Source organism: Colletotrichum higginsianum, chromosome 3 (genome assembly GCF_001672515.1).
Source record: "Colletotrichum higginsianum IMI 349063 chromosome 3, whole genome shotgun sequence".
NCBI classification, from domain to species: Eukaryota; Fungi; Ascomycota; class Sordariomycetes; order Glomerellales; family Glomerellaceae; genus Colletotrichum; species Colletotrichum higginsianum.
This window is the reverse complement of record NC_030956.1, coordinates 5,746,745-5,772,891: the sequence shown is the minus strand read 5'-3', so window position 1 is coordinate 5,772,891 and position 26,147 is coordinate 5,746,745. Positions and strand designations below refer to the sequence as shown.

Genomic DNA, 26,147 nt, shown 5'->3' with positions numbered 1-26,147 from the left:
TGCCCTTGAAATGTTTTCCCAACTTTTCGTTATCATCAAGCAGCCTAACAAGCCACAAAAGGCCCCCAGCCGACACAAGGCAACCACTGTGCTGGTTTACCGCAAGAAGTGTATGCAGGCCCAGCAGAAGAGGAAGAAGATGATGACACCGGCCCAGAATATCCACTTGTCCTCCTTGGCGCGGCGCTCGATCATACGGATGGTGTCGCCCGAGATGCCCAGCGTGTTGCCGACCGAATATAGCCTCTTCTGGGTGTTCTTGAGCATCTCGCGCTGCGTGCCCAGGTCGCCCAGCACGGCTTGGCCCCTGGCGATGTACTCATCCAGCGCCGAGTTTGTGTGGTCGAAGAAATTCTGCTCGCGCAAGGCGTGCTGCTCCCTCGTAACGTCGTTGCCGCCCATGCCTAGCCCATTCGCTGCCTGGCCCGTCGAGGCCCCTCGGCTGTGGAATGCGGACGAAGACTTGTTGATGTTGGCGTAAGGGTTCTCGGGCGTCGCCGTGACGTAGGCGCGGCGCCCCAGGAGCTCGCCGCGGTTATTGTTATGTACGGCATCTTCGCGGGCCTTCTTGAGGGAGTCGACCTGGGACTTGAAGTCGGACAGGTCGTCGCGGAACTTCTTGACACGCTCGAGGGCTTCTTCCTGCTTCTTCTGTACGAGCTCCTGGCGGGCCAGGTTGTTGTATTCGTCGACCGTCTTAGAAAAGGATGCGAGGGAGGCCGACACGTTGCCGATTTCGGCGGGGGTCAGAGCGGCCGGTTGCGCCGCGGACGACGACAGCTTCTCGAGGTCGTTGCGAATGGCCTTGCTCTGGCGCAGGGCCGAGTTGTACTGGACGTTCTACAGCTTGTTAGCAGCGCGCGGCTTGATGAAGCGCTCGCTCGGCCAGGCAAAGAGTGACTAACCATGCTTGGTAGTATGGGGATAGAATAGGGAGTAACTGGTGCAGCAGATGGGATCGGGAGTCCAGCAGACAGAGGGAGCAGTTCAAGTCGGTAAGAACAGAACACAAATTGGAGGCATTGAACACGAACAGCGCACCTCGGGTGAAAGCAGGGTCCCAAGGGCTGCCTGTGGAGCTCAGGGCGTGTGGGAGAGCTCCCTGCTCAATCTACATGTGGCTTCTCCAAGAAAACACGTTACCGCCTTCCTGATTCGTGGCAGGGAGCAGGACTGTATTAGTGTAGTGGGCAGTGGGAGTTACAGTCAACGGGGCGCATCCTGGCCGCCTAAGTACCTGACTTGTCAATTAACGTGCCTGGATACATTGGCTGCCAGGTATCTAGAAACCAAAGGTACGTACACGCACGACCTCATGCTACAATTCAGTCAAGCAAACCACAACGTCTTCAATAGAATCTTCTGATTCTTTGACGTGCCCACTTCACAACAAGCACCTGCTCTTCCAGCTGACAGTCTAGCTTCCCTACAGATCTCTACGTACTTGAGACACACGTTGCCGATTCAAAATGTGCGCAGCCGACTGCGGGCCGTCGACGGCCAAGTTCACAGCTTCGGCTCGGGTCTGTTACTGTTGATAACTGCTGTGACATAGCCAGATCGAGAATATATTGCTCTCGCCAAGCGAGACCTGGCACTTCGGGGCCGGTCTCTGGGTCCCGAACTTGCGGGTTTATCATTCTCCGTCAACATGATACGGTCGCGAGAACTGACGTCTCCAGAACGCCCACCGGTCTCTCCTGGGGCGACGCCGCCGACTCGGCACCGATATGCACCCCAAGGTAGCGTGATGCCGCGTTCGCGACCAACAAGCGATGCTCTATACTCTTTCGCCCCCCAGTGGGTGACCAGTGACGTGCTGGGCCGCAGACGGCCCTCTGCCGAGATTTTGCTTCTTGCTATTGAAAAGTTGTTTTAATCAAACATCTTCCCGAGCCTGTTGTCCTGTCATCGCTCGCAACCAACCCGGCACAAGACTTTTGGGCAGTTCACCAGGTTGAGAAGCGACAGATTTGCCCGCAATGCCTCGACCTTCGAGTGCCGAACCCTCGGAAAAGTCCACGATCGTAGACGAAGAAGCTGCGACGCCACCCAAGCTCCCAGAGCAGCCAGATCAACCGCCTCGGTACTCCATCTACACGACATGGGAGAAGCGAGCCATTGTTCTCGCTGCCTGCCTGGCTGCCTTCTTCTCGCCTTTCACCGCCCAGATCTATCTCCCGGCGCTGACGGTTCTGGCTCACGAGTTCAAGGTCTCCGACTCGGACATCAACCTCACCATGACAACGTACATGATTTTCCAGGGAATTGTCCCCATGTTCATCGGTTCGTTGGCCGACCACAGCGGCCGCAGACCCGCCTATGTCATCTGCTTCGTTGTCTACATCGCGGCAAACATTGGCCTGGCGTTATCTCAGAACTACGCCTCCCTGCTCGTTGTCCGTTGCATACAATCTGCAGGCTCCAGCAGCACTGTCGCGCTGGCCTCGGCGGTTGTGGCCGATGTCGTTACCTCGGCGGAAAGGGGGCAGTACATTGGAATCACAGTTGTGCCAATTGTTCTGGCTCCTGCCCTAGGCCCAGTGCTAGGTGGTGTTCTCACTCGGTTCCTCGGTTGGAGGTCCATCTTCTGGTTCCTTGCCATCCTGGCCGGCGTGTACTTCGTCATCCAGCTGCTCTTCTTTCCGGAAACGTGCCGCATGATCGTCGATGACGGGTCCGTTCGACCTCCTCGGCTATATCGGACAGGCCATCAGCTATTAAAGGATTACTTCCAGGCCAAGAAAGGGACTGGAGCTCCGGTGACGAGGTCCATTACGGGAGCGTCCAACACCTCCAGGCCTACACTAAAGTTCAAGCTTAACCCGTTCGGTTCTCTTCTCATGCTCTTCGAAAGGGAGCTGGGCCTGCTTCTCGGCTTCAGTGCCATCGTCTTTGCCGGGTTTTACGCCATATCGGCCTCCATGCCGACTCAGCTCGGAGAGATCTACGGCTTTGACAGTCTGAAAGTCGGTCTCATGTATCTGCCCCTGGCCGGCGGCTCTGTCGTTGCCGCGTTTGTTGTAGGGCCACTGACCAACTGGAACTATCGTCGGCACTGCAAGCGGCTGGGCCTCTCGTGTGAAAAGTCTCGCCAGCAAGATCTGTCCGACTTTCCCATTGAGAAAGCCCGTCTCGAGGTTGGTCTGCCGTTATTGTTCCTGAGTTCGATCCTCCTTCTTATTTGGGGCTGGGCTCTCCATCTTCGCGCCCATGTGGCAGTTCCATGCGTGCTGCTTTTTCTCTTCGGCGTGGGCATGATCGGGTTCAACAATACCGCCAGCACCCTCATCATCGACATTCACCCGAGCAAGGCCGGAACCGCCACGGCGGCGAACAACTTGACCAGGTGCTTACTGGGCGCAGCCGCGACTGCAGCAATCGTCCCCATGATTAACGGGATGGGTGTGGGCTGGGCCTTCACCCTCCTGGGCCTCCTGTACATTGTCTTCAGTCCGGCCTTATTGGCCATCATGTACTGGGGCGTGCAGTGGCGCAAGGACGCCAAGGAAAGGGAGCTTAAGAAAAGCGCATCATGAGGTCGAGGTGTGGCACGCAGCAGAAGGTCAATATGGCATGAGATACCCTTGATTTAGATGGTTTGGCTGAACGATACACGGTTCCCTATACGAACTAAGGAAACATAATTGACATCGTTTTCTCATTAGTGGGCGAACTTGTGGCTGAACCCCGCATCTGTGTTAACACTTATACCGCACTTTGCCGGTGATTCCCATCTCACCCCGAACTCAAACGCGGGATAAACATCTCAGGAACTTCACACTGACTACTCTCTCTCATCTTTTCCTTCCCCGAGAAGCATTTACTCACCCAGCTGACTGATATTTCAAGGAGTCACGTACACCGCAATGGCCGATGGCAAACTTTCCAGGAATCTAGCCGTGACGACGATCCTCACGGCCCAGTGCTTCTGCAAAGCAGTTCACTTCGCCCTCGTCATTCCAACCTCTTCCCTCCCACTCAAAGTCCACCTTTGTCACTGTAGTATCTGTCGCTATACCCATGGAACCCTCTGCATCTTCCATGCACCCCTCCCGTCGGGCGTCGCCCCGGACTTCATCGCCCCGTCGTCGCTCTCAAACTTGACTGCCTATCGCCACGCCACCGCCTTGAGCACGCGGTACTTCTGCAGTACCTGCGGCTGCCACATCGGGGACGTAGGCATCGACGACGATGAATGGGTCGTTTCGACGTCCATGTTCGACGCGAACAAGGGCGACGTCCCGAGCATCTGGGATATCCGTACCCACGTCAACACGGCTTCGGCGCCCGGGGGCGGGTTCTATGACTGGCTTCCAAGCATATCGACAAAGGAGATGAAGGTCTGGAACCCGGAGGAACCCAGCCTGAACGAGATCGCGGTGGCGCTTGGGAGTGAAGTCGGGACGGACGGCGACGAGGTCCTCCGGGCACAGTGTCACTGCGGCGGCGTGTCCTTTTCCATCTCGCGTCCCACAGCCGCGATGATCGGCGACGAAGCTTACAAGGCGTGGCATTCGCCCATCGACCCGACCAAGTGGGCGGCCTGCCTCGACGTGTGCGGCGACTGCCGTCTACAGACCGGCGCCCACGCCGTGGGCTGGGCCCTGATACCGGAGTCGTGCATCTCGCCCCACGTCCCCGCGGATCTCAGCATCGGCACATCCAAGGCGTTTGCTTCCTCCGAGGGCGTGACACGCTCGTTCTGCGGGAGGTGCGGCGCGACAGCAATGGGGTACTTTGACTGCGGCGGGACACGGAGGCAAGGTGACGGCGAGCGGTTGCTGAACGTGACGGCTAGCATCTTGAGGGCGCCGGAAGGGGTCCTGGCACAAGATTGGCTAACGTGGAGGACTGACCACTTGGCTTGGGCGGCGAGCGGGATGAGCTACGATGCTGCCTTTACTGAGGCGCTGGGCAAGGGGTTTGCGAGCTGGGGAAGGGCGAGACATGAAGAAATTCCCGAGATAGGGTTCGGGGCAGAACCCGGGACGAGATGAGGGACGGAATTAGTTATTATACCAGGGTACTTGCCTGAAGAAGAAATCCTTGCAGCCAAGATCTGCCGACAGCTAGAAAATGATGATGGTATCCCCAGCGTCTGGAACGACCACGAGGGATGGGAACGAGATTTCTCCCAACTCTCAATCACAAGCCAGACGAGTCGAGATGACAGCTCGTGGTGCACGGCAGCTCAGCAGAGAGAACCATGACATTGCAAGCGATACCCTTGATCTGTCTTGAGTCTTTATTTTAAGACTGTTTAAGGAAAGGAAACCCTCTTGCATCCCTGACTCTAGCCTTTTTCTGCTACAGGCACTTACCTGTAAAAGGTTTCTAAACTGGGTTTGACAACTACTGGTGTTTTCAAAGAGTCTCCGACAACACCAAGTCTACAATGTTTAGTGGTTAGTATTATGAAATCAATACAGGCTATAAAGAGATACCCACACCTCTGGAAAGTTAAGTCAATCCTCGGGTGGCAGAGAGGTATCAAGGCCACAGCAGCCAAGCTCAACAAGAACCACATCTACAAAGCTGTCTGATCTCTCTGGACTGCCCTATGCTCATACCTGAAAAGTCCTGTCATACGGGAGCTGTCATGTGGGCTTAGGTGGTTCAGGAAAGAGGAAGCTCAAATCTTTTTGGTATTAAAATCACACCCTCGGAAACTGACGAAAGAAGACGTCAGTGAAGCTTCTATCTGGCCTCGCAGGCAGAATTGGGCGCTAGCCCATGGGATGCATATCTAAGTAGAAGCCGAAGATGACGACGACAATAAGTCATTCAACAGCGACGATAGCGAGAGTAGAAATAGTGTAACTTGGGCGTCGATGCGGACTTCAGAGCTAATCTAGAAGCTGTGCTCGGTAAGAATAGATGTGACCCGACTCGTAAAGACGGAATGCCACCATCGCTGCAGACTGGCAATGCTGGGAATATTGGCAGAAGAATCGACTGAAATGCGATACAGAGACGCTATGAAAGATGCAAACGGGACGGAAGACGCGGAGATAAATGTATTGGCTATGTAAAAAAGGGCGGAGTCCCGCCATCTGCGGATTAAGTAAGCCCAAGACCAAGACCGCCAGCCAACAAGGCCTCGCCGTAAGCCTGCTAACGCCCATTTCCAGCCCATTCCCAGCACATCCTCGTCCCTGTTCCACTGCTCTTTTCTGACCCAAGTTTCCGCAATATATCTGAAGGTGCACACCACCTAGCTTGTTACATCGGGCTGGACGCCGACGCGGAGCGAGCGGATTCAAGGCCGATTTCACGGGCAGAAAGACCGACCACCAGACCAAAATCACGCAAATGTCCAACTCCTTCTTTGAAAGAGCCAACCCGCCGCCGCGGCGGAAGACATGTCTCGCCTGCATCAAAGCCAAGCGCCGCTGTGACCACGGCCAGCCAGCCTGTCTTCGGTGCTCGCGACGGAAGATCGACTGCGTGTATACCAGTATATCACCAATGTCCAGATCGAAGAAGAAGCAGACTGCCGTCTCCCAGCTCGTGGAGACGCTTCCTACGCAGGAAGACCCTGAAAGCCCAACCGAGACCCCGGCTTCCGTCGCTGAACAGACGCCATGCCCCGGCAACTCTCTTATATCCTGGCCGATAGATGCGGATCCTCTCCCACTGGAAATGGAAGTGGGGGATTTGGGCGACATGAACTTGGACATGGGCTTCGACGACTTGTGGACACCTGAGACTCTTCTCAACGACTCCCTCCCACTGTCGTCTCTGACCCCGAGGCCAGAGCAGATGCTGGTTCCATCCCGAGATCCATCCCAGGATTTGCCGCCGGAAGGATCGTTGGAGATGATAGCCAGCCGCCTGCAGTACGCCCTCGATGAGATCAAGAAGGTCCCGGCTTCCATTGTCCTGGAGAATCAGACTCCTTGGTCTCACCCATATTTATTTCGGGCTCACATGCCAAGAGACATGCAAGGTGACACCTCTCCCCCCTTAAAGAAAGTCTCGCCGTCTGTGATCCCTCCACTTACCACCGTGCCACAGACGCCCAAGCCTGCTGTGCTCTGTACATCGCCAAAAACCCCACCAACGCCCCCTTCGTCCTGCGGACTATCCAGGCCAGAGCTCACGAGATGCTCTCGACGCCCATTCCCAAAGGTCGTCTCGACGTGATCGCCCGTCTCCAAGCTACGCTACTCTACCAGATCATCAGCCTTTTCGACGGCGACATCTCTATGCGCGCCTCTTCCCAGCAAGCGCTGCCCGCCCTCGAACATGCCATGCACACCCTCCTACCGTTTGTGAGGTGGGAAAGCGCCCAGCAAGAGAGCGGCCAAATGGACTGTCCCACGAAGGAGACCTGGAATGAATGGATCTTCCAGGAATCGGCCCGCCGGACCCTGTTCTTCACCAACTTCTTCATCATCGCGTACAAGGTACTCGTTGGTCGGTCCATTGGCCGCTGCGAGGATCGGTACGACTTTTGTCAGTCGTGGACTCTTTCGGCGCACTTGTGGAAGGCGTCTACCGTCGTCGACTTCGCCGTGGCCTGGAGGGAGAGGCGGCACTTCGTCGTCACCAATGAAGGCTTCGGCGAGGTTCTGAGGGACGCTGCGGCCGACGACGTTGAAACGTTTGGGAGGATGTTGATAGTGGCAGGGCTTGGCATTGAAGAGACGAGGCTTTGGTTCTACAACAGAGGTGGCTCATTATGACCGCGTATTCTACGTCCTGGGTGAGCAACTCATGAGTCTTGAGTGATGGGCACATGTCACATATCAAAGCACGGGGACATTTGTATAGCAAGTCGTTCGAATTTTCGTTCCAGATGAGACTTCCTGTCTCGTCTCTTTGTAATAAAACCTCTCGTCGAATCCTCAGTGTCTGATGAAGGGCTCTCTGTGTAGACTTCTGCCTCAAGTTCTTCTAAACCTTTCTCAACCAGAGTCTGCGAGCCTCCCCCTTTCCTCAAAACAAAAAGCGTTCCTCATCCTCCCCCCTCTCTCTCTCTTCTTCTCTGTTGTCTGCGATGAAGAGACTTTGCATGCCGAAATTTTGATATACCATCCGTTCCAGCCACCGAGAAGTCGAGAATCATATCGTCGTCGAATCGTTAGACCATGTGCGGTTCGTAAAGGTCATCCTCCAGTGTAGGTAGAGTCCTCCGATGCTAGTAGAGCAAAAGGAAAAGAAGAGAGAAAAAAGATCAGCAAAAGAAATAAGCCAAGTCCTCCCGTGCTTCCTGATTGCGATCGCAGACTCGAAGATCTTTCTTCCTTGTCTTCCTTTTCAACGTCTCTCGAGTCATATCTGTGCCCGTTCCCAAAGAAGAGTACAAAAAAGCAACTCCGATTCCTCTCATAAAACCATCTTGGTCGTCTTGATCGATCAGACCGCGTCGATGATGTTGGTGTCGGTTTCGGTGTCGGCTCCTTTTTCTCAGTAACGGTCCCTGGACTTGGCGAGATCACTGATCTGCTTCGCACTCGGGTTGCTTCTGAGGTCTCGGAGCGGGGTCTGGCCAGGCAAGCGCACGAGGTGGTATTGCTCGAAAGTGCCGTTCTTGGTGTTCTTCGGCAGACGTTTCTCGTACACCTCGTAGAGGCCGTCGTAGCGGTAGCCGTGGGAGGGGGCCCATCTGGATCCCTTGTGCGCCTTTCGGAGAACGCGAACGGGGTTACTGCAGACATTGTTCTCGGCGAGGCTCTTGTTCGCCTCGGTGCTGGGAAGGATGCTCTCGCTATCGTCGTTCAGGTGGGAGTTGGAGCCGGAGTAGAAGATGATTTCGCCTTTGTCGACGTCGAGGTCCTGGTAGGCGCCGGCCACGATGACAGAGAAGGCACCTTCATCCTTTTGAAAGTAGATGCCAGCATTAGAGCTGCCGTGGGCTCCGTTGAAGAGGGCGGAGAGCTGGTTCGGGAACCAATCGCCGACGGTGAGGCCGTTGTGTCCGTAGACGTTGGCAGGACGCTTCTCTTCCGTGTACACCGGGTTCAGGGCCACGGTGAAACGGTCGGTGGGTCGAAGAGCGAGGCCATGCATGATTCCGCCGCGTCCCCAGATCTCGTGGTCGGCAGGTGGGGGGATGGTCTCGCCGTTGGCGGCCTTGTTGGTGACGGGCTTCGCAGCCTTGGCCTCTTGGGCGGCCTTGTGGGCGATGCGCACCGAGTCCTCGACTCTGTCGGCCCACTCGTGGAGTTCCTTGGCGCGAGTCTTCATCTTCTCGCTGAAGTACTTCTTCTTGACGGACGGGCTAGCCGGGCTGAAGATCTTGACCAAGCAACTCTTGAGAGGGTACTTGGCGTTGAAGAGGTCCCGCGGGACGGCGGCGGGAAAGGCAAGCTCGCATCTCTTGGCGTAGTTGAGGAAGATGCTGGCCTTTCGGACAAGTCCGAGGACCCGACTGTCCTTCTCGGACACGTTGGCCCTCGCCAGGGCCTCCAAGGGAATGAGGCCCTTGCCCTTGACGTCGCCGAAGTACTGGGCCAGCTGCTGGCCCGAGGGGGTGGGAGGGGTCGCCATTGTCTCTATCTCTCTCTCTCTCTTTGTCTTTGTCTTTGTTTCTGTTTCTATTGTCGTCGTCGTCGTCGTCGTCCTGGTCAGCGCTAAAACTTTTGTGAACTTAGGACGAAAAAGAAAACTTACGACGACAATGGGAGGGATGAAAGAAAAGACGGAAAAAAAAACGGAAAAAAAACCACCCTCCTTGGTGGTGGTGATGGTGGTGATGGTGTTGGTAGTTAGAGAAAGAAGAGAGAAAGAAAAAAAAGGAGAAGAAAGAAAAAGAGAAAAAGAAAACAGGCAGGGTATGGTTGAGAAACAAAAAGGAAGGAAGACTGTGAAAGGCGCCTGCCAGTTTCCTTAAAGTGAGGCTTAAAAGACCAGCCCCGTGTAGGCCGGGCTGGTGATAAAGCGGAGCTGGAGGACTGGGAGTTGTGAATCTTCGGGCCCGGGCCCGTGAAGTGGGGCTAAGAGGTCCGTTCCGGCTGCTTCCCTCTGGAGGTCTTGAAACAAAGCAACCCGAGTCGAGGCAAGAAGCGCCCGGGTCGTACCTGCCAAATAGCTAGGGGAACAGATTTAAAATTCAGAACCAATAGTCAGTCAATGATTAGCAGGTTGGCAGCCGGCAGCTAGGCTTGCAACGTCTCTGTCGCGCAGCGACTGACTATGTGTTGTCATGTTGATGGTGCCCGGGGTAGCATCTGGCGCGACCGGAATTGTGACTCAAATCTAGACGTATATTTATCATCGATTCAAAACAATAACCGGACCGATTTGGAGGATGCCGAGTCCATAGGTATGATTTCGACGGGGCTATAGTGTCCACCAAAGATGTGACAATATGATGCCTCAGCTGCAAACTTGCAGTCGATGCCCTAGCGATTTTTGGTGGACGACGATATGCTGTTCCGTCTTTTTTGTCTGCGACCAAACGCGTCTCGTGTCTTATATCTCCGCGAGGGAAAGATCTCGGGGCAGGCTGGCCGTTTTCCTACATAAGCAGATAGATACGCACGCAGTGCAGCCTTGCATTTATGTTTTGACTGCCCGGGGACTGCAATCGCTGTTCCGCTGTGAGCAGTGCAGCGGCTTCATGTGTCGGTCTTCCAAAGTATTTAGATTAGCCTACCCCTTCCTTAAGGGGGCTTTACTCATGGTTTAGTTGTCAAATAACAGGTGTAGCTTAGGCTGATTGCCCTGTAATGGACGTGCGATAGACCTTGGCACTACAGTCTACCATGCACTATTGCTTTATTGTAAATCATGGTAACTGTTCGGGTAAGAGTGAGAGCCCAGTCGATGATGGGACGCCTCGAGTAGATGGTTGTGGACTGAATCGCGGAACTGAATGTCGGCGGTAGCCTACGCAGAAACAAACCCGCAGAAGTACGGGGAGGAAGATTGCAGAAAGCAAATGGAGGTTCGGGGTATTTCCAGTCATTTATCAAGGCCCTCGGCATTCCAGCATCGCTCTGATCCCTGCCCATGCTGTACGATGTAGTCGGCTGACCGGGTTATGATGCGATGCACACGTAAAGTTACAGACGCCATTGCCTCGTTCAAACCAGAAGTGAGTCTTTAAACGATAAATGAGTCTATGGTGATGGATATCGATGGAAGCAATACAACGAGAACGTTAAGTGCGTTGCGAGCCCGGAGACTGGGTGACTCCTACTCAAGGGGTCAAGGAGTCAAGATTGACTCATCATTCATTATAGTTGCTCATCGCGCCAAGACGTTGTCCGCTTATCTCCTCTTTCTGAGTGCTAACGTTCGGCAGGCTTCATGTACCTAAGCACACAGATAGACGGCGCAGTAAAACTTCAAGAACGTAGCTGCTGAGCGGCCGTTTACTATGATCAAGTTGCAGCAAAAGCCACTCGCCACTGCCTGCTTGTCCATCCGTATGTAGAGATACGCGACCGGTTATCCAGTTTCCCACCTCTGGGCCCTCGTTGCCGTCGTCCATACCGCTGCCATACCGCTGTCGTTTCGCATCAACACGGACACATGAATACCCCGTCTGTGGAAGTCAAGTCAAAATAAACCGCAGCTGTCCCGATTCTCAGTATCCTGTCGCCAGTTCCCATTGGTAGGAAGACGCTGAGACAGAGAGTTGTTTGGGGCACAGGGTAGGATTAGACATATTATGAATAGAAATGAAACAATAAGTGACGGGTTTGCAGAAACACCATCATTGGGACGCAATACTTGTGAGGATAATGCTGAGATGTGAATGAAGGGTAGAGACGCCCTAATCATGCATGATGCGACTCCCCAGAACGAGCCAAAAGGCTCTCTCGAGACTCGCAGTGAAGCATCACGCGGTTGATGCACCACCTGACACCCTCGTCCCCTCCATAGCTGCTGCGCCGCACCGGAACACCTCCAAAGCTCCAGACGCCGAGACGCCCGATTAGAAAGGGAAAGCGCGCAACCTCTGCTAGCACGCCGCAAATCAAGAGTGCAGCTGATGGCTGACACGCTCGCTGACATGCTGCACAAAGTCTTCCAAATGGTCGTCAACCACGTAAAAGTGCAGAGGTCGCCTCGCAGCCTGCGCCTCTCATCCCTCAGCATATAAAGCGGGTGATGCCCCCCCCCCCCCCCCCCGCCATTGTGAACGATTTCCTGATACCGAGTTATGCCCTTTAGGCAAGTTGAGGGATACGACACAAGGCACATCACCATCAAGACAGCAAAACACAAGCACCATGAGCAACCCTCAGGGGCCCCAAGTGGCCGGCAAGGACTACAACCCCTCCGTCTTCAGCCAAGACACTCTCGTCGGCTCCGACGCCAATTCGGTCCACCCGCTGCTCACCCGCAACGTCGACGGCACCACCACCACCACCACCACCACCAGCCCCCTCCGTGGCACCGACCCGCAGCCGAGCGCGAGCGACAACTTCCACTACGTCTCCACGCGCGTCGTCAAGGAGATCCCCAAGGCCAAGACGCCGTCGGACCCCAAGTCCCCGCTGGGCCGGCTCAAGAACCTGCTCAAGCCCCCCGTCGTTAAGGCCGTCGAGGCGCTGCCGAGCCACGAGGGCAAGTCGTATCACGTCAACGAGCAGGGTCAGATCATCGAGACGACGACCCGGAGAGCAGGCGAGTGCGGCTGCGAGCGGTGGTTCCACTGGTGCGGCCGTGACATTTAGTTGACAATCCGTTACAGGTACGACGAACAACCGCTGGGCAGCCGGCGGCTAGCTTGACAAGAAAGAGAGAGAGACGGGAGGAAAAAGAGACATTCACTTCAATCTGGTGATCACGAACTTGCAGAGTCATGACTGTACGCGAAATTTGTATTCCAATATTTAACCCTTTCTTTCAATCATATATCTATTCACGCTCTCCCATTTTCCATCCTCGCCCCCTCGACCCGAGACAAGCCTAAGCAATCCAGAACCACACCTTTTGCAGCATGTTCTTCGGAATCGGCTCCTCGTCGAGCTCCGCCATGGCCTCCATCTCGGCCACACCCGTCGTCACGTCGACGTCGGCGACCCTGCGCGCGAATGGCGTGCGGAACCAGATCTTGTGTCCAACGTACAGCACGAAGAAAATGGGCAACGTGATGTAGGCAGCCAAGAAGTCCGAGGTGCTCCATTCGCCGGGGAAGAAGACCTGGAAGCCGTTGGTGAGGGTCAGGATGACGAGGAGGCCGAGAATGAACCAGGTGAAGTAGGGCTGCAGCGGCGTGCGGAAGGGCAGGCGGTGCATCATGTTGTGGTACGTCATGGCCTTGCGAAATCGGAGGTACGTAATCATGACGACGATCCAGGCGATGAAGCCCGAGATGGTGCTGATGTTCATGAACCACGTGAAGACGGTCGACGTGCCGCTGCTGATGGTGAGGTACGAGAGCAGCGCAATCGACCACGTGCCGAGCACCGCCGTGTAGGGGACGCCGCGCTTGGTCGTCCTGGCGAAGAACCGAGGCGCCTGCTTGTTGAGCGCCAAGCTGTACAGGATACGGCTGCCCGAGTAGAGGAAGGCGTTGCCGGCCGACCAGGCGCTGGTGAGGATGGCGGCGTTGATGACGTGGTTCAGACCGCCAATGCCCGCGCGCTGAATGCCGATGACCCAGGGGGAGGAAGCGGCGTTGGAGTTGGGGTTGAGGAGTCTCGGGTCGTTCGACGGGGTGATGGCGCCAATCATGAGGGAGCCGATGCCGTAGAAGATGGCCAGACGCCAGACGAAGCGGCGGGCGGCCTTGGGGATGTTGCGGCGCGGGGCAATGGTCTCGCCGGCGGCGAGGGCGATGAGCTCGGGCGAGGTGATGAAGGCGAAGCCGGCGCGGACGAAACCCGTCCAGTAGGCCAGGAACCTGCCCGTATTCCCCTCCGCCATGTAGGGTATGATGGCGCCCGGGTCGTACCAGTAGAGGAACCCGATGCGGCCCTCGTCGGGGGCGCCGCCCAGGATGATGACCAAGCTCACCATGATAAGGCCGAGGATGGTAATGAGCTTGATGCTGGCGAACCAAAACTCGGCCTCGCCAAAGATCTCGATGGCAAAGATGTTAAGGGCCAGAGTGACGAGCAGGATGATGGTGATCCAGACGGCCGGGTGCACGGGGGTCTGCCAGTAGTCGAGGAGGATGGCACCGGCCGAGGCCTCAGCGCCGACCAGCATGGCGTAGGCGTACCAGTAGTTCCAGCCAGCGGCGAAGGCCAGACTGGGCTCGACAAAGCGTTCGACGAAGTAAGGGATCGAGATACCCTTGAGCGGCAGGTAGGTGGCCATCTCGCCGAGGTTGTTCATGATGTTCCACACGACCATCATCATGGACAGATAGCCCATGAAGAGCGGCGCGGGGCCGACAGTCGAGAGGATGCTGCCTGAGCCGACGAAGAGACCGGTTCCGATGCTAGCAATTGGGTGTTAGTCGGGGTGAAGGATTTGATTCACACAGGAGTTGACGCATGTCGGACAACAATGAGGCAAAAGAAGAAACTCACGCGCCACCTAGAGCCAGGAATTGGATGTGTCGACTCTTGAGCCCTCGCTGAAGCTGGTCCTGCGAGTTGATCAGGCTGTTCGGGTCGCCGCTGAGGGCCGCGAAGTTGACATCGCGCGGGTAGCTTTCGCCAGCATGCTTCGATTCGACGTCGTTCAGAGGACCGCCGCCTCTGTAGTCTTTGTCCATGATCGCAGGCGTAGGTGTGTCGTCAACTATTCGGTTCGTCTTCAGGAAACGGACGGACGAAGAGAAGGCAGATGAAGAAAGAAGAGTTGTGGACGAGGATGGGTTCGACGGTGTATTTGTACGGCGGATACTTTTTTTCTTTCAAAATTGTTTTAGTCCTTTGTCGTCGCGGCGCAAGCAAAAAAAAGGTTGGTGGGCGTCCCCGGCGCAACCAAGGAATGATTGATTCTAGAACCGAAGAGAGAAATCAACGCGAGCCAAGGGCCAAGGTTCGACGGACAATGATACAGAAGGGGGAATGGCTGGAGTAATATGGAGTCTGGGCGACAAGGAATTGGCGAAAGCTTCCCTAGGTCCTTATGGCTTCTTTCTCTTTGCAAAGACGGGAGGCTGCAGCTGTTGTACCTTGGCCCCAATCCAAGGCCTCCAAAGCAACGGAACGGGCACCCGTCCTGTTGATTCTCCCTCTTGCCGAACGTCCCCTGCTGCTGGGCGATTGCATTGCTGGGTGCGCCGAGCGAGCGACGTGACGTCTGCGACTGCGACTGCGACCTCGACTGCGACTAGCGAAGTGCGCGACTGAACCCTTGTTGATCTTGGAGGAGGGTTGGAGGGTTGAATCCAGGATGCGACAGGCCCGGCACTGGCTGGGCGGACAGAGCTCGACGTCGTGGGGAAGGGCTAGGCCTATTGCGGCAACCAAGACAGTCCATCAGTTGTTTCTGTATCGTAACGTTTTCATGGTAAGCCACCGAACCCATGGGGTAGAGTCTCGGATGGAAGGCTTATCTACTTGGCGGACCAGCCTGGACGGGCGCCGAGCTCCACGGAGCCCACACTCGGCCACACTCGGCCTGACATTCGGGCGAACCGTGTTGATAAGAGGTCTAGAGGAATGGCCCCCAAAAGGTTGGTTGACTGAGGGAGGTTCTGTTCCGTAGTGATTTGCTTGCAGCTTTTGGCAGGTTGTGATCAGCGCTAGGGATTCGAAGGTTCAATGGGATTTGGGTGCAGAAACAAAGGAAGTATACGTACCTACTTACCCGAGACACACACGGCACTCAAACAGCGACTGGCAATTAACAGACGAAGGGGGCAATGGGGCTGACATAAGCCACATTAAACTACCTTTCGGGCCGCGCCCCTTGTCACGTGGGACAAGCATTTACGGGACCAGAATTTTACGATTAGATGCCCATGACAGGGAATGACACCGATGGTACCCGCTCCTACTCCAAGCCATCACGTAAATCTTTCCTTTGTTGTTCTCCAGACTGCCCAGAGTCCCTTGAATTGTGGCTATCCGCGACGAGACGAGACCCCGAGCAAGTATCAAATCGCGCATCTCTCGACTCGTTGCCCCCCCTCGGCCTGGGGAAGCCTGCCCGTGTTCTGATTGGCCGTGGCGGAACTTACACCGAACGATATTTCTACTATGGTAAACACCGATCGATGTTCGATATTGCCCACCAAGCATGGACATACGACCTGCATCCATGTTGTTCACGTTGCGACGTTGCCTACCTGTACCTGTAGCACGGCAGAGCCCTCCGCTCCGGGCCACTCCCTCGATAAGAATCGCCTGATGTCCGCCGTCCACTTTTTGCCCGTCTAGCCTGGCTGTGTCGCCGTGATTGATACGGGACACATGGATCGTCATGACCGAAAACCTGCCATCGCGACGCCAAGTCAGCGACTCATCTCCCCGAGACCAGGGGACCACGATGCTTATCGAATGTGACCGGGGAGTTGGGGAAGGGGTGCTGATACGGCACGCACCACGACATGCACCCTTTCCCGTTGTTCTGGTAAACTTGTGCGTTCGGTGGTCCGGCAGTCTGGAGACGGAGACCGGGAGGGCCAAACTTGCCGTCCCCCCCGCATTGAGGTAGGCCGGCCAGGAAGCCGGAATTGCCTTCCGATGACACCTCTTCAACACTAGCGCCTTGTCGGTGACTCCTCCCGATCCCGATCCCGAATACACAAGACTTAATAGCTTTGTCTTGCGGCTGTTCATCCCCATCATCTTGACCACTCAATGATACGGCACATCTCCGCGACAAGGCTTGACTCAGTCCTTTTAGTCTTGGTACCAACAGTCTAGTGTCATGCGCAAGATAACGACGGGGCGAAACATGCCCAAACTTTCTCCATGTCCATCACGCCTTACGCAGCCATGTGCTACGCCCTTTTCCCCTTCCCCACGTGGTAGCACGCCATATGGGAGAGTCGGATCCAGTGCCCCAGATTCAGAGGCTGAGCACGAGGCGCATTGGGGTCAAACCACCGCACTTTGCGGGTTTCGTAGACTGACAACACTGGGGCAGACGAGGAACAACCTGCCGGCTTTCGTTTTCATTACGTGTTGACTACTACCTAAGCTATCCCCTCCGACTTACAAGGCATCATAGCACAGTCAACATTTCCTTCCTCCTGCATTGTTCAACTCTCTCTCCGCCCTTATCCGACAGAAGCTTCCAGCGACTCTTACGTACAACCTGATCTCTGTGTTGTCCCACGGTCCATCTCAGATCGCGAGCAAGGCCACGGCACCGGCGGCCACGGCCTGAAGGAGCGATCCGCCTCGGCTGTTCGCGCCGTTGACGGTCACAGGAGGCGTTCCAGCCGAGGTGCTGTTCGGCCTGGCCGTCGGCGCTGCGGATGTCGTCGTCCGGGTGTTGGTGGCCACGGGAGGCGGCGAGGAAGTGGTCGGCTCCGGCACGAACCGAGTCTGTGTCGAGGTGCTCTCTTCGGAGGAGGTGAATATGATGACCGACTTCGATGTTGATGTAGAGGTCGAGACGAAGAAGGACGTCGAAGTCTCGTCGTCCGGCACCGACTCGGTGAAGAAGATGGTGGAGGTTACCGTGCTGCCGGGCAGGGTATCAACTCCGCCCGGGCCCGTGCAACGTCGGCCGATCGGGCAACACCCGTACGCACCGTTGGTGCCGAGCCAGCACGTCGAGCTCAGGGGGCATCCGCCCTGCTGGTCCGGACAGCACGTGTACGTCAGGGGGATGCAGCCATCGCCGCAGGCCTTTCGGCCGGACTCGCTGCACGGGATCGGGACCGTCTGCCGCTTGTTGAAGACGGGGAAGGCGTCAGCGGCGAGGGCTGAAGCCGAGAGAGCAGAAATAAGAAGTGTCTTGAGCATGATGGGAACGAGCCGCGCGAGTGTACTGGAAAGAGAGATTGAGGGTTTGTGGGCTGATATGTTGACCCAGAACTCAGTATCCTACGTCTCAACTGTGGATATTTCGCCCTTAAGTACACGGCGCACAGCGCAAAGCTGCGCCGTTGGGCTTTCTCCTGCTGTTCCATGATACACAGAGACTGCCCAGCTCGCATGTTAGGCGGAGATTGAACTTGCCAACGAACTTCAAGGTGGCGTCCAATCGACGGTGTTGCGAGGGATGTGCCACACATCAACGACGCTTCTCGTTCCTGCAGCAGCTGCAGTAGGAAACAAGAAACGACCCGGGTCACGATCGCACCAGCTTCTGCCTCAATTTAATGGCTGTTGAGTAAAGTTGGAGGAGGGGAAGGTGGCGTCGCGAACCGGGTTCTGGGGTTGGGCGATTGCTTATTCTGGCGTTCAGCTCCTCGGCCGCAGGTAATCACGGAGCCTAATCACCCCGTGCCACCACTCACCCCGATCTCAAAACCCCAAGAAACCGCAGGGCTGATTCGCAATGACAAGAGGAGACGCCCTGCGGTGGGCTTGCTTTTTATCCCGAGGGCGTGTCTGCCCGTCTTACAGCTAGCTGCGTTACATCGTGACTGCGGCTGGACTTTGGTCGATGTTGATCATGCAATTTAGCAGCAGGCTGTGGACATGGTGTTGGGCTATTGACCAAAGTCTACAACGAGCCTTTGGCTCAGCTGTTGGGTAATTGTTCTTTATTTCCAAGGGAGGGGGAAATTGAGGCGGCGCTGGCCGGATGATGGATGATGCGGGTGTAATGCCCGTCATCTTCGCCCAATCCACGACGCAGGGGAGTTTTCTGTTCACCAGTTGACATGCTGAAGTGAATGCTCGAGGGTTTGCGCGAGCTTGGCTGGAAAGCCTTTAGCCAAGGGGCATTCGCTGATGAGCGCTGGGGTCACTCCACGTTTTCATGAAGATTGGAGGATGATGGTGTTGCCTCACACGATGTCCGAAGGCTCAATCAAGCCTTCTGCCTCTCTACCAGGGATACCTATGAACGCTTTTGTTTCCATTCACGCTGTGCCAAAAGTACCTGCACGACGTGGGCATTTAGGGATAGAATGTAGGTATAGATCGCCGTCCAGAAACACCACAACTTTCTCGGCCAGCCTCCATCAGCACGATCGAGCGGCCAATTGCGATGCTAAGGTCCACCTGGTATACAGTTGGCTTCTTTCAGAATGGTCCAAAACCAGCGGCAGACGTGTAATCAGACAGAAGCGAGGTTTCTGGACTTACATGATCTTCCGGGCGTCAGTTGTACAGAAAACGACGTGTCATTATGTAGGAGGAAGGCCGCTGCAGGTTAGACAGACCACGTTGGCTATCGTTGATCACGATCAGTTGCAATCAGGATATTCCGACTTTCAGAGTCAACATGGGCGAAAGCTGTCAGACCCATCTAGAAGTGGGCCGTCTTTCTGGACGCGCCAGTCGACAACCAAGAAGTACCGGAGACTTGAGACTCTCGATTAACCAAAATCTTCCGTATGGATGAAGGGGGACCGGGGCCCAAATGGAGAGGCCCGGCGATTGAGATTCGGCACCGAGTGTGGAAGCCGAACGTGTCGGGACTTCGGCACGGTCCGGCCCGTAATGCACCAATGACGTCTGGGGAATTCCTCAAAAGCCGGCCAACTTCCCCCGCCAGCCGTTTCCTCGAGGAGTCGAGCAACAAAGATTCATCGACTGACTCTGTAACTGTCGAGACCTTCCGCTGCCTCCAACTCCAACCAGTGCGCCTTCTTCACATACTACCCTCGAGTCTCTTTCCATCCACACTCGCCGCAATGTCCGGAGCAAGAGCCGTCGTCAAGACGCTGGACCACCTCGTGCTTACCTGCGCCAGCGTCCCGCGAACGGTCCAATGGTACACCAAGCACCTCGGCATGAAGGCGGAAACCTTCACGTCGCCCCTGGACCCGTCGGTCCAGAGACACGCCCTGAAGTTCGGCCCGCACAAGATCAATCTGCATCAGCAGGGCAAGGAATTCGAGCCCAAGGCCAAGACGGCGCTCCCGGGCACGGCGGACCTCTGCTTTCTGGTCGAGGACGGGACGGACCTCGAAGAGCTGATCAGGGGCTTCCAGGGAGACGGGGTCCAGGTCCTCGAGGGCGAGAAGGTAGTTGCGCGGACGGGTGCCCGGGGCCCTATTCAGAGCGTCTACGTCAGAGATCCCGACGGAAACCTAATCGAGTAAGTGTCCCTTTACATACTTGTGGCCTGGAAAAAGACAGTTTCGGCAGGTTGTAGTCGCACAAAAACTGATGCTTGTTGCTCAAGACTTTCTCACTACAAGTCTTGAGTGGTATAGGGTGCCGGTTGGCTTTCATGGTCACGGCAACAGATAACACCTTTGGGCGGAGGCGCCCGTTGTAGCATCTAGACGTTTCATGAAATTAAAATGCAGAACATTGATATCTGATAAAACTGCGCGTCGCTCAGCTGCACACATTCGATCCCAAGCCGGTTGTCTTCTGGAACGCAACCTCGACAGGGTCGTCTCCGCCCAACTTGATGTCAAACGTAGTGCTCCAGCCGAGCGAGTCGAGGTCAGCACCGGCCGTGTAGACGGCCCATTGGCCCCTGTCCTGCCCGGCGGACTGGAAGTCGATGGTCTCGACTTCCAGCTTGGGGACGATCACCCCCTGCCTCCGGATCTCACGGACGAGATCCAGCGTCAGCCCGCCGGCGGCCGTGGGCGCGCGGTCCTTGCGGACGAGGGCCTTGACCGTCAGCGCCAGCTTCCCGTCGACCGGGTCGCCGAGGCAGGACTGCGACTTCTGGTACAGGACCACGTCGCTCATCGGGTAGCCGTTGCCCGCGTTGTCGTAGGTGACGGTCTCGTTCGTCGACGTCTTGGTGACGTGGATGTAGAACTTGCTGATGCCGACGTCGGGGCTGATGGTGCCGTCGAACTCCCAGAAGTGGAACGACTCTCGCCAGAGACCGGACGCCGAGCCGCCCTGGAAAGTCGCCTTCCGGGTGGTGATGGCGTTGGAGCCGTTGCCATTGCGGTCCGCGTAAGTCAACTGGACGGACAGATCGGAAGGGTCCCGGCCGGTGTCGGCGGACGTGCGAATGCGGATCTGTCCGGTAAAGGAGATGTTGCCGTCATCTTTGAGGAACAGGCCCCCGATGTATGGCTTGATGTCGGTGGCGACGATAGGCTCGGTCAGTTTGACGGTGGCGGGCACGGTGTCGATCATGCGGGTGAAGATGTCGGCACAGGTGGCCTGGAAGGCGGCGGGATCGGCCATGGCCTGCATCGTCTTGTTGCCGTCCGCGGAGAAGATCCGCTTGTCCGAGTTGAGCGTGTCGTTGGTGCCGGCCACCAGGGGGTTCTTGGTCGTGTCGTCCAAATACTCGGTCACGACGCCGTGGTCGAAGCGGGAAAACTCGACGTCGAAGTGCGCGATGGTGTCGTTGTTCGGGTCCGCCTCGACGCCGACGATTTCGGGGAAGTCGACGCTGTGGACGCCACCCAGGGTGTGACCGCAGGCGACCATGGCGATCATGTCGCTCGTGTTGAACCCGGCCTTGGTGAAGGCGTCTTGGGTGGTCTTGAGGTCGGTCTGAGGCTCCGGGACACCGGCGGGACCGGCTTCGTGGGCGTCGATGCGGCCGGCTCGGAAGGGCATCTTGTTGCCGCCGCAGCTGAAACTGGCGACGAGAACGCTCATGGCCAGCAGGTCAGAGGCAGAGGCACGGACGGAGTAGAAGCTGCTGAAAAAGCCAAAGGTGTTGTTGAAGGCGGCGCCGATGTTCTCGGGACGGTCCAGCTCGAAGAAGATGGAGGCGTCAAGGCCGCCAGTGCCGGCGGTAGCATCATGTGTGGCCTGCGAGATTGTGAGTCTTTTGAGATGCAAGACTTTGGGGCGCCACGGAAAGTTAAAAGCTAGCTTACCATATCGTGAAAGGCAGCGCGGATCCATTCGGCCGAGTTTTGGCGGCCTGGGACATTGCCGCCGAAGCCGCAGTTGATGACGCCTATTTGGTGTTAACAGGATAGAACACGTACACGCCCAGTGGAGGCATCATCAGTCAGATAGCTCGGTGTGACGGACCATCTATGAAGCCCCTGCGCAGGTAGCCCGATTGCAGAGAGAGATGATCCTCAATCTCATCGTAAGGCGACGGCCAGACATACTCCGTCCTGGCAACGGATGCCAGAGCGAGCGCGGCGAGGATGCCCTGCTTCATGATGGACGGACTTGTGTGCGGGTTAACGAACGAACGACTGAACGAGCGACAAGATGCGTTCATCCCATCCTGCGACGGCCGCCCTCTGCTGTTTTAAAATAAACAGATCCTGGCCAAGCCAATCTGGCAATTCGAGACTGCGACGTTGGACGGGGCGACCCTTGGACCCTGCAGCCTCGGGGACGGAGACAATCTCATCTCGTATTCTCCTATGCCCGCGGTCGGCAGACTACCTATTTTGGTTTTCCCCAATGCCCTCCCAGCGAATACCGAGACCGACGGACGGGTCTTTCGGCGGTCGGGTCCCTGCCGTCATGGGCCGCAGCCCAGATATGCTTCATGGTAAGGCCTCGTTTGGTTCATTTCCCGAGACCGGGCCTCCCTAGCCCGAGAGCCGGCGCAGCGTGGGGGAGGAATCTCCTGCCCAATAAGGCAACTGGAATTACCCATCACGAGTCTAGGATGGGGTCGATACGAGCGCGGTGAATCGGTGATCAGGTCGTCTGAGAAAGGCTGCATGTGCATGAGCGGATGGGCTAACAGATCTATCATGCGAGAGGCTTTTGATGAGGAGGGTGGGGTTTCCTTCGAGATGGGAATCTGACATTTCGCAATGCTGACAAGACAAGACAAAAATACGGGGGTTGAGAGTGTGTTTTCTCCTATTTTGCTGGTGAGGGCACCCTTGCTGAAGAAGCCTGACTGGGCCTGACGTACGTCGAACATGGCCAGTCACCTGTAACCAAACAGTACATTGAGCTGTTTGTTGTAAGGATGGAAGCATCGAAACTCTGGTTACTTGTCTTGGCTCTGTACCGCCTGAACGTTGCGCATCACTATCATCAATACGAATGCTACTGGAGTGAAGATCGATCTTAGTGCAGACTGGCTCGTGACGCCGCCGACGACAAAGCAAGTCATCGAAGATCAGATGGACACAAAAGGCCAAGATCGCCTAAATAAAAAAAAGGAGACGCACCAGACCCCTTGCAGTGTTACATAGTAACATGGGAGACGAAGCATGGGACGGGGCAGTGTCCACACATACGAGGGTTATTCCCGGCTTCGATATTCTTCCGTTCCACGCCAAAAACTTAATTTAGCGTGTGTCTCGGACCGGGAATTGTTATGCCGTCATCGAAGTCAATTGAGGAGCCAAACGGCCCAGCGGTCTCGGACATGGCTTCGGCTTGAAGTTGGGCAAATTCACCCTAGTAAACCCTGCGTGAAACCGTTCAACAAGAACCCAAGCCAAGGAACAAGTCAAGAAAACATGGGAGACGCCTCCATCCTCCACATGCCAACCGCCCTCATTTTCGGGGGCAACGGCAAAACCGCCCGCGAGTTGACCAAGATCCTCCGAGACGCCGAAACCCCGCACACCATCTTCAGCGTCATCCGCAACCCGGACCAGATCCCAGACCTCCAGGCCATCGGCGCGAAGCCCATCGTCCAGGACATCGCCACCGGCTCCGAGGCGGACTTCATCAAGATCATCCAAGGCACCCGGCCCGACGTCGTCGTGTGGGCCGCCAGCGGCAAGGACCCCAAGTCCGCCGAGGCCGTGGACCGGGACGGCGCCATCCGCGTCATGGATGCCCTGTCTAAGGCCGACGTCCCGGCCCGACGCTACGTCGTCATCAGCGCCCTGGACATCCGCGACCGGGAGAACAGGCCCGTGCCGGACTGGTACACCGACGCCGACGAGAAGCTCAGCGACCGCATGTGGGGTATCATCGGTCCCATCCTGCGGGCGAAACTAGCGGCCGACACGGAGCTGAGGGTGGGGAACGCAACCCGCCGGCTCGACTACACCATCGTGAGACCGGGTGGTCTGAGTGAAGGGCCGGGCACGGGCAAGATCCGCGCAGGCAAGGTGGGCACTATCGGCATGATCCCCCGAGAAGACGTCGCGGGGGTCATCTACGCGGCGATCCAGAACAAGAAGACGTATGGCCTGGCATTTGACATCCTTGGACCCAAGGACGACAGCCTGACGATTCAGGAGGCTGTTTCACAGGTGGCAAGAGATCACGAGGACACCTTCGAAGGGTACTACTAGAGCCATGTTGATGTCAATTGCATGTGCTCATGTTTCTCACTCAACGGGTCATGTACTTTTGTGACGGTAATATAAAACAAAATTCAAACGGCCTTCCCCCCGTCGTATGTTCTCCGTGTTCTCTCGGTCTTGATCCTGACTAAACAGAAGCCAGTCTAATCTTTGGCTATCCCAACGCCTCAAGTTGCCGGTGTCTCAGTGGCACCCGTTGCCTCGGGGGTTTCCTTGGGCTTCCTTCCCCAAATAGAGTAACTGAAGATCAGAGTGTCAGCGAAAGAGACTCTATCTCGAAAAAATACAAGTTTTCCACTTACATTGAGAAGTACGCATGGATGTTTCGGTCGGCCAGATCCCTGCGGACTTCCATGACGTGGATAAGAACCTCTTCTTTTGTCCAACCGAGGGCTCTGGTCAGAGGTGCCATCGTGAACGCCTCCCAACCCGGCGCAAAGTTCTCATAATTCCAGAGACCAAGTTCCTTGTACTTACGCTCTTTCGGCCATCCGTTAGTAGGCCATTTGAAGCGCTGGATATGTACGTCTTCGAACCCGATCTGGATCATCTTGTCCTTGAGGCCTGGAATGTCCGTAAAGGGACGACCGAAGATGATTGCAGCCTCCTCCAGCATTTTGATGCTCTTGACAAGCGCAGAATCTTCTTTTAGCGTGCCGTCGTCAGACACTGGCATTTGGTCCGTCTCGTTGAGCTCAAGGTAACCACCAGGGTTGAGATGACTGGGCATTAGTGAATGAGATGTTTGCGCTCATCGCCACATGAAAACAATGGTCCACTTACTCAAAGGCTTGCTGAAGATACGCATCCCAGTTGCCAATGCTGAAAGTCATCATTCGACTGTGAATGTAGTCAAACGGAAGTGAGTATGTCCAAGGCTCTTCGACATCGTCGATTTCGAAACGGACGTTTGGAGGTACGCTAAATGTTCAAAGCTCGTTAGTTCTTGAAACAGCAAACGATATCGTATCAGGATCAAGATATTGTCCTTACAATTCCGGCTGAGAGGCGGACAAGTCTACTCCAGTGACCTGAGGCGTAGTCAGCATAGAACAACGGGTAAGCTTCGATACGTTCGTTGCTCACATCGGCTCCAGGATTGTCGTCCCCAAAGTCGATGGCCCAGATGCCGGAGCCGGTACCGAGATCAAGAACGCGCCCGACTTTGGCGCCGGGATCATTAGGAGGGGCAGTTCCCAGCCGATCGTTGAATGAGCGAATGAACATGTTGTGTTGGAGGTCTACACCCCGTTCTTCAATCAGCATATGCTTTCCAGGCAGTTTTTGAACCATCTTACCGAGTCTATCGTTTTCTCTTTCGTCGTTGGGCATGAAGTATTCTAGCATCAAGTCAACGCATAGCTCTATACCAAGTGCGATTGATGAACTGACTGCCATCTTTGTACTTGTGATAGGTCCGACCGTTTTCGAGCCGGTAGCTAAGAACCGAGCTGCTAACGCTCGTGCTGGAAGAAGCAAGGCTTGACTGTGATCCATGATTGTGAGACCAATGTTGCAAATGAGCGCTCGCTAGCTATTACCTACGCCATTGGTAGAAGCGTTGTCGTCGTCGGTGAACTTTGTCAATTGTCAGTCTTTACGCAACAAGTCGTCCCCGAAGACCTCACGCAGACTCACATCATCTGCAACAATAATGTCCCCGTCACCATTGGAGAAACTGGGGTGGTTGGTTCCAGGTGCGGTCGGCGAAACCGCCGGTGGGGCATTCGCGGTGTTGTTTGCCGCGGACATGATGAAGGCTGTGGTGGTGCAATGGATGGAGAATTTGCGAGACCATCTTCGCTGGCACGCACCAGCTTTTATCCTGCTTGTTACCCCTCTCCTTGGCTGGAGAAATTTATGCAGGTTTGCGGCAAGCAGGCCGTTTTAAGACGTGTTTTCATGGGGCATTTCCCAAAAATACATGTGTATGTTGGTGCAAGATGCATCAGCCGAGACTCGGAGAATGGTCCCTTTTACGAACACGTCCCCCACGTCAATATGCGGAGTGACTGGCAAACAACCCCCT

The 26,147-nt window shown here is 55.9% G+C and overlaps 11 protein-coding genes across 11 annotated transcripts; 5 read left to right on the top strand and 6 right to left on the bottom strand.

The window, feature by feature from the left end:
• Positions 1-96: 96 nt before the first annotated feature.
• On the bottom strand, positions 97-908 carry CH63R_05292 (Vesicle transport V-SNARE protein; the record flags this gene model as incomplete). Its single annotated transcript, XM_018300267.1, has 2 exons — positions 97-840; positions 906-908. 2 exons carry the CDS (start codon positions 906-908, stop codon positions 97-99), a joined length of 747 nt encoding a protein of 248 aa, XP_018161513.1.
• A 1,074-nt stretch (positions 909-1,982) lies between these two features.
• CH63R_05291 (Major facilitator superfamily transporter) lies at positions 1,983-3,539 on the top strand (the record flags this gene model as incomplete). Its single annotated transcript, XM_018300266.1, has 1 exon — positions 1,983-3,539. The coding sequence occupies one exon, from the start codon at positions 1,983-1,985 to the stop codon at positions 3,537-3,539; it is 1,557 nt and encodes a 518-aa protein (XP_018161512.1).
• Positions 3,540-3,869: 330 nt separating this feature from the next.
• Positions 3,870-5,000, top strand: CH63R_05290 (Glutathione-dependent formaldehyde-activating enzyme; the record flags this gene model as incomplete). Its single annotated transcript, XM_018300265.1, has 1 exon — positions 3,870-5,000. One exon carries the CDS (start codon positions 3,870-3,872, stop codon positions 4,998-5,000), a length of 1,131 nt encoding a protein of 376 aa, XP_018161511.1.
• Positions 5,001-6,315: 1,315 nt separating this feature from the next.
• Positions 6,316-7,691, top strand: CH63R_05289 (C6 zinc finger domain-containing protein; the record flags this gene model as incomplete). The annotated part of the gene is made up of 2 exons (XM_018300264.1): positions 6,316-6,952; positions 7,021-7,691. The coding sequence occupies 2 exons, from the start codon at positions 6,316-6,318 to the stop codon at positions 7,689-7,691; spliced, it is 1,308 nt and encodes a 435-aa protein (XP_018161510.1).
• Positions 7,692-8,415: 724 nt separating this feature from the next.
• CH63R_05288 (YDG/SRA domain-containing protein) lies at positions 8,416-9,498 on the bottom strand (the record flags this gene model as incomplete). The annotated part of the gene is made up of 1 exon (XM_018300263.1): positions 8,416-9,498. One exon carries the CDS (start codon positions 9,496-9,498, stop codon positions 8,416-8,418), a length of 1,083 nt encoding a protein of 360 aa, XP_018161509.1.
• A 2,693-nt stretch (positions 9,499-12,191) lies between these two features.
• CH63R_05287 (uncharacterized protein) lies at positions 12,192-12,638 on the top strand (the record flags this gene model as incomplete). The annotated part of the gene is made up of 1 exon (XM_018300262.1): positions 12,192-12,638. The coding sequence occupies one exon, from the start codon at positions 12,192-12,194 to the stop codon at positions 12,636-12,638; it is 447 nt and encodes a 148-aa protein (XP_018161508.1).
• Positions 12,639-12,873: 235 nt separating this feature from the next.
• Positions 12,874-14,632, bottom strand: CH63R_05286 (Amino acid permease; the record flags this gene model as incomplete). Its single annotated transcript, XM_018300261.1, has 2 exons — positions 12,874-14,353; positions 14,445-14,632. 2 exons carry the CDS (start codon positions 14,630-14,632, stop codon positions 12,874-12,876), a joined length of 1,668 nt encoding a protein of 555 aa, XP_018161507.1.
• A 2,527-nt stretch (positions 14,633-17,159) lies between these two features.
• On the bottom strand, positions 17,160-17,786 carry CH63R_05285 (GPI anchored serine-threonine rich protein; the record flags this gene model as incomplete). Its single annotated transcript, XM_018300260.1, has 1 exon — positions 17,160-17,786. One exon carries the CDS (start codon positions 17,784-17,786, stop codon positions 17,160-17,162), a length of 627 nt encoding a protein of 208 aa, XP_018161506.1.
• Positions 17,787-20,282: 2,496 nt separating this feature from the next.
• CH63R_05284 (WSC domain-containing protein) lies at positions 20,283-22,107 on the bottom strand (the record flags this gene model as incomplete). The annotated part of the gene is made up of 3 exons (XM_018300259.1): positions 20,283-21,680; positions 21,749-21,831; positions 21,909-22,107. 3 exons carry the CDS (start codon positions 22,105-22,107, stop codon positions 20,283-20,285), a joined length of 1,680 nt encoding a protein of 559 aa, XP_018161505.1.
• A 1,210-nt stretch (positions 22,108-23,317) lies between these two features.
• On the top strand, positions 23,318-24,106 carry CH63R_05283 (NAD-dependent epimerase/dehydratase; the record flags this gene model as incomplete). The annotated part of the gene is made up of 1 exon (XM_018300258.1): positions 23,318-24,106. The coding sequence occupies one exon, from the start codon at positions 23,318-23,320 to the stop codon at positions 24,104-24,106; it is 789 nt and encodes a 262-aa protein (XP_018161504.1).
• A 179-nt stretch (positions 24,107-24,285) lies between these two features.
• On the bottom strand, positions 24,286-25,870 carry CH63R_05282 (Methyltransferase domain-containing protein; the record flags this gene model as incomplete). The annotated part of the gene is made up of 8 exons (XM_018300257.1): positions 24,286-24,358; positions 24,421-24,840; positions 24,902-25,039; positions 25,112-25,149; positions 25,205-25,458; positions 25,511-25,604; positions 25,664-25,696; positions 25,757-25,870. 8 exons carry the CDS (start codon positions 25,868-25,870, stop codon positions 24,286-24,288), a joined length of 1,164 nt encoding a protein of 387 aa, XP_018161503.1.
• Positions 25,871-26,147: the final 277 nt, after the last annotated feature.